The 6,161-nt window shown below is 25.2% G+C and overlaps 1 protein-coding gene across 1 annotated transcript in view; it reads left to right on the forward strand.

Moving 5' to 3' along the window:
- The window catches only part of LOC105619238 (peroxisomal membrane protein 2), a 3,932-nt gene extending 1,904 nt beyond the window's left edge, over positions 1–2,028 (forward strand). Inside the window, exons 2-5 of the mRNA XM_012200762.1 lie at positions 631–726; positions 801–948; positions 1,552–1,671; positions 1,942–2,028. Coding sequence (XP_012056152.1) covers positions 631–726; positions 801–948; positions 1,552–1,671; positions 1,942–2,028 — 451 coding nt within the window. The remainder of the gene's footprint in view (positions 1–630; positions 727–800; positions 949–1,551; positions 1,672–1,941) is intronic.
- Positions 2,029–6,161: the final 4,133 nt, after the last annotated feature.

A 6,161-nucleotide genomic window follows, 5' to 3' on the forward strand; every position in this document is an offset into this window, starting at 1 on the left:
ATCTATCTATCAAAAAATGTGTATTTACTTAAATAATTAAATTCAAAACAGATATCACAAAGCTTATAAATTTTGTTGATAGTATGTCAGCAAGATATAACAGAATTCATTAACAAAATATGTGATGGCAGATGCAAAAATTAAACAGAATGTTTCATAATTATTTAAATAATGTATTCCATTCAAGAGTTACAAAATGACAAATTTTGCATCAATATGCCATCAGATTATATCTGCAAATAAATAAAACATTTAGACTATTTCCTATTTCCATAATTCATGATTAACTCTTAACCGATGTTCAACTTATTCCTTATTTTTTTCCAATTCTAGAATTCTAGAAAAGAGATGAGGAATAAGTTAAATCTTGATTAACAGTGTGAATTGTGAAACTGGACCTTAATATATTTGCAGTCAATCTGCCATAATATTCTGCTGGCAAACTATCAACGTATTAATATTAACTCTAGCTGCTTACTGGATATTTATTTATATATTATATATATGTAGACAATATTTCAGTGAACATGTTTTTACAAACCTAATTTATTATAATATATATATGTTTAAATTATTATATATTGTTAAATTAGGTAATGATAGAAACAAGAAATGTATAATTATTTTTAGTTGTATTATCGGCGCTCTTGGAAATGTGGTATCTCAGAAATTATCCGGCGTCAAGCAGCTTAATGAAGATAGTATCTTGGCTTTTGCTCTATTTGGGTGACTATCATATGCACTGTTAACAAAATAGCTTTGAAAAATTTACGTAATCTCATGCACGAATGTTGTTACAGATTATTGTTTGGAGGTCCGGTACCCCATTACTTTTATACATATATACAATTGTTCGTGAAACATCCTCTAGGAATTCTTCTAATAGAGAGACTTATTTACACACCGTGTTTCCAAGCTCTTGCACTTTATCTACTTGCCATCTTTGAGGTATGAAGATCATAATCTGTTGCAATAGCTGCTTTCGTAAGCATAAGATAAAAATGTATTATAATGCCGTGAATTAAACAATGCTATCTAAACATAATAATATTAAATAATATTATAGAAAATTATTAGGCAAGCCTACGTACATATACATATAAACATGTAAACTATAGACTATGTATTGTATATAGGCATACATGTAAAAGTAAATGCCTTATATGATCTTCCGCGATTGTTAGTGTATAAATAATATATTTATATATTAATATTTACAAACAAAATATAATTCACAAACAATTGGAATGTATTTACTAAAATTAATTGCAAATGTTTCGACTCTAAATCTTTTTTGTGCAGAAATCAAGTATAAACTCTATTTGCAGAGTCCAAATGTTTGCAGTTAACTTTGTTTAATAAGTACAATCCAACTATTTGCAAATTACTTTATCGCTTTATAAATATATTATTTATACATCAACAACTATAGTATTTCATACAAATATTTTTACTTATATTTGATTATGCTTGGAGACTCACAAAAGTATTTTAATTTATTACGTTTGACATTCTTTTGCAATTTAACATTAAAGAGAAATCTGTTTGCAGGGCAAAACCCATCAAGTGGCATATGCTCAGATGCAAAAATTATATTTACCAACATTGATGGCTAATCTGAAATATTTGACATTGTTTCACTATATCAACATAAGATATGTTCCACCAATGGTAACATGCATATTATCTTATTGCAATACTTTCTAGATATTTCTCTATTTTCATATAAAAAAAATCTTAATTAGAAATTCCTTTCCAATTTATATTTATATGTACATATAAAATATAAATTGAAAATTTTTTTGTTTTATATTGTAATTTCTTTTCTTTTTACTCTTTATATATTTTATATTATTTTTTTGATATTAAAATTATTTATAAACAATATTAAAAATTATTGGAAGCAATTATTAACAACAATTATTGTTCTTTTTTTTTCAGTTGAGAGTCTTGATAGTCAATTTGATTAATTTTGTATGGATTATCTATGTTGCCAATAAAAGAGCAAAAGCTTCGAAAGAGAAATAGAAAAACACGAGGATCTATTGTAATTATTATTATAAGTATTTTTATAACTATAATGAATAATATACGTTAATGAGTATGTGTTATGATACTTCTTGATCATCTTTAAAAAATCAAGAGCGATAAAATAATTTTACACAAATAACTTGTAACAGATTTACTAAGTACTAACGACACTCTTATTGTACAAAGTGAAATAATATTATGTGAGTAATATTATGTAATACATTCCATCGTTATATTTGTTGATGTTGATCTAAGAAATGTACAAAGTATACCAATTTATTATATATTTAATACACATTAGAAGGGTGTAATATAATTGATATTTTAGAATTATTCTCTTGTTATATCATTTCTTTTTTCGATACTGAGTTTATTAATGGAATGAGTTTATTAATGGAATATTAACATGTATTTATTTATAATTTTTATTTAGTTTTAATTGTTTATGATGTTAGAATTTAAAGCACTTAAGATCCAGTTTTGAACGTTTTATTTTTTACTTATTGTGTATTATACACATTATATATCTGAATAAATTGTTTATTACTGTTAATTTTTTCAAAAGTTGGGGAACCAACTTCACACGGATAAAGCTACAACATATCAAAATTTCAGTCAATTTTACCAAAACTCAAATTTTATGAGATTATGGCAGGGTCTTTTGTTACAATAATGATTAACTGTAACTATATTAAAATTAAAAATAAACAATCTATACAAAGTCAATAAGAATCATAGGCTAATGATTAAAATCTATATCATTAATCGACTGTATGGAATCTTCTTTATTTTGAACATTTCGGAGTCTTCTTCAGCAATACATATCTCAAATCTTAAATCATTGAATCTTCCGTCACATGTGAATCATAAGTTCTCAACTGAAGTAGATCCTGATTTGACTGAATTAAAATTGAGTCAATAGGAAAAACTAAATCCCAGCAACTCACCTCAAACGGGAATTTAACAATTCCATGAAACTTTGGAGGTTTATATTAATTAGTAAATTATTGAAACGATTTTCATGAAATTGATATTCCATGAATTGTTTTGCAGGATGTCCTTTTCCAATTAAAAATCCGGATCAATTGTCCGTTAAATGCTTTTGATTACTCGAAGAAGGTTATAAATAGTGAATATGTATAAAACTGAGATAATTGTTTCAATAATTTACTAGTAAATTATAAATTATATAAACCTCCAACTTCATAGAATTGTTGAACTTCCTATTTGAGATAAGTTGCTGGAATTTGGTTTTTTTCTATTGACTCAATTTTAATTTTATATATGTCAAATCAGGATCCACTTCAGTTGGAAATCTGTTAGTGACTCACATGTGACGGAAGGTTCAATGATTTAAGATTTGAAATATGTATTGCTGAAGAGAATTCCAAAGAAAGCCGAAACGTTCAAAATAAAGAAGATTCCACACAATCGATTAATAGTATAGATTTTAATCGTTGGCATCTTCATCAGCCTGTGATTTTTATTGGTCTTGTTATAGATTGTTTATTTTTAATTTTAAAATTTAGAGTCTGTAAAATTTGATTTAACTATATTAAAAATTATCTAAGACATACCATTTTCTAGGGATTGTAGGGAAATCACGAATGGTAATATACTAAAAAGTAAGAGAAAAAAAAGGGATTAAAAAATGTACTCACTAACTTTATTTTCTTAAAAATTATTGTAAATATCTTAAGAAAAAGTATTTTGTTTCAATATATTGATTAACTATTCAGTAACTGATAATATTTCATTAGTTACTGGTGAAATATCAATAGTTACTGAATAGTTCTTTCTAAACACTATTTCTTAAGGATAGTATATCCATAACGCGATGCTTTTGTCTCGCAAATGTATTTACACAACAATTTAATATTATATTGTATTATCAGATTCTTACAAAGCAATGTGACACACAGAAGTTCAAATTAATGGATTGACATATTGCAATAATTTCTACACGCTACAACAAAATTACATTGACAGAGAAGACGTTTTCTTGTTAGCTATGACACATCACAGCACGTTTCACTTTATTATGGGATACAATACGTACAATATAAAACAATACGGCATGTTTCGCATGATATATGCACAGTTATCGAACTGCTAGAATATGCTTTGTCGAGGTTAACGTTAATCAAAATTTGGTAATGTTGCATGTCTAAACAACAAATAATAAATTCATCTGAAAAGTATTAAATAATTTTTTATAATATAATACAATATATTATAATAATAACTCTTATATTCTAGTGCCAAACGTTCTAGTAAAATTTCGAATTCAGTCATGTAACAATCAAAAATTCTATTTGGTTTAATCAAAACATACATTTAACTATGTACACACACACCCCCCCCACCCACACACACACATACACATATGTTGATATCAAACCATAATCAAACCATTTTTGTCATACATTAGAAAGAATAGAAAGTCTATTATGGATCATATACCTGTATTAAAACTATCAGGAAGGCTAAAACTGTGCTGTACAACTGAAAAAAGTATGCTTTGATTATACTTAATAAAAATATTTTAAATTGAAAACAATTAACGTAAAAGAAAACTTTGATATGTGAAATAACAATGCAAAAAACGCAGTTAAACGAGAAATGATTAAAAATGATGGTGTTATTTAGACATTTATGATGTAATTTGCGAAAGATTGAGTATGTATATTTGTTTTATTATTATACGTACAATACATGTACAATAATACATGTTTGTTCTTCTATTGTGTACTTTCTATTATACACGCTTATATTTCTATTTAATATAGAACCTACCTGGAGAACGGAATTATATCCAAAATGGAGAAGTCCCATGCTAAATTTTATCTCTCTTTGTTTTATTTGCAATATAAATTGTAAAATCTAATTGAAATAAATAATTTAACAAATGTTAATTATGCACTGACATTTATGACTATTTGGATACTTGCATAAATTCAAACAAATGGATTTGTAAAAAATTAAAACATTTATGTTTTATTTATTATGTTTTTTATTATGTTATATTTTGTATCAAACAAGCAATCCCTAATCCCATAGAAGGAGAATAGGTTAAATAACATTTTTTAACATTAATAAGAGTAAAAATTCAATCATTTTTTAAATTTAAAAGTAAACAGCGTTCATATTATTGTATGTATTTATTAAATTAAATTTGGATTAATTATATTATTGGGTTAATATCTTTTTTTGAACTAAATTATTCAACTCCGTTTCTTTAGTTAAGTTAATGGCACATTGGAGAAAAATCAGTAACTATCTATAGAAATAATTAAAAATAATTTAAACTGGATGTAACATTATGAATTTAATTGATTTAACATTTATTACGAATTTAACTGTTATTACGGATTTAATATTTATTACTAATTTAATGTCGTTTTATACAGGATAATTTATCCGTAATTCATCCAATAACGTTCGTGAACAAGAAAAGCAGATTAAACTGTTAATCAAAAGGTACCATTTTGCAATTTTCGCAATAGTTAACAAGATATTATTTACTAAAAATCGCTGAATATTGGTTTTTAATCATTTTTTACTCAAATACTATCAACTTTACAGAAAAACAGCAAAAGATAAAAATTGTTTGTTTTGTTCTCATAAAATTTTAAGAATTTTTTCAAAATTTGTTTAGAATTTTTTAATACAGTATTTTCTCATGTTGGGAAAAATAAGAAAACGCAGTACTAAAAAGTTGATAAAAAAATTCTGAAAAAATTCTTAGAGTTTTATGAAAAGAAAATAAACAATTTTTCTCTCTTGCAATTTTCTGTAAAGTTGATAGTATTTGAAAAAAAAATTATTGAACTAATATTCGGCATTTTTTAGCAATTAATATCTTATTAACTATTATAAAAATTGCAAAATGATAAAAAACTTTTCGACTCAATTTAGTCTGCTCTATCTGTCCACGAGTGTTGTCGGATGAATTACGGGACAGCCTGTATATATTAAGGTAGGTGTATATATTAAGGTTCTTGTATATATATTATACGTTAACACTAATTGCAAAAGTTTTATAAAATATTTTTAATTTTGTAAGCCAAATGCATAATGTTTATTTTGTAGAACATTGATAATATAATCGATAAATTTCAAATATTCGC

Source organism: Atta cephalotes (genome assembly GCF_000143395.1).
Source record: "Atta cephalotes unplaced genomic scaffold scaffold00020, whole genome shotgun sequence".
NCBI lineage: Eukaryota > Metazoa > Arthropoda > Insecta > Hymenoptera > Formicidae > Atta > Atta cephalotes.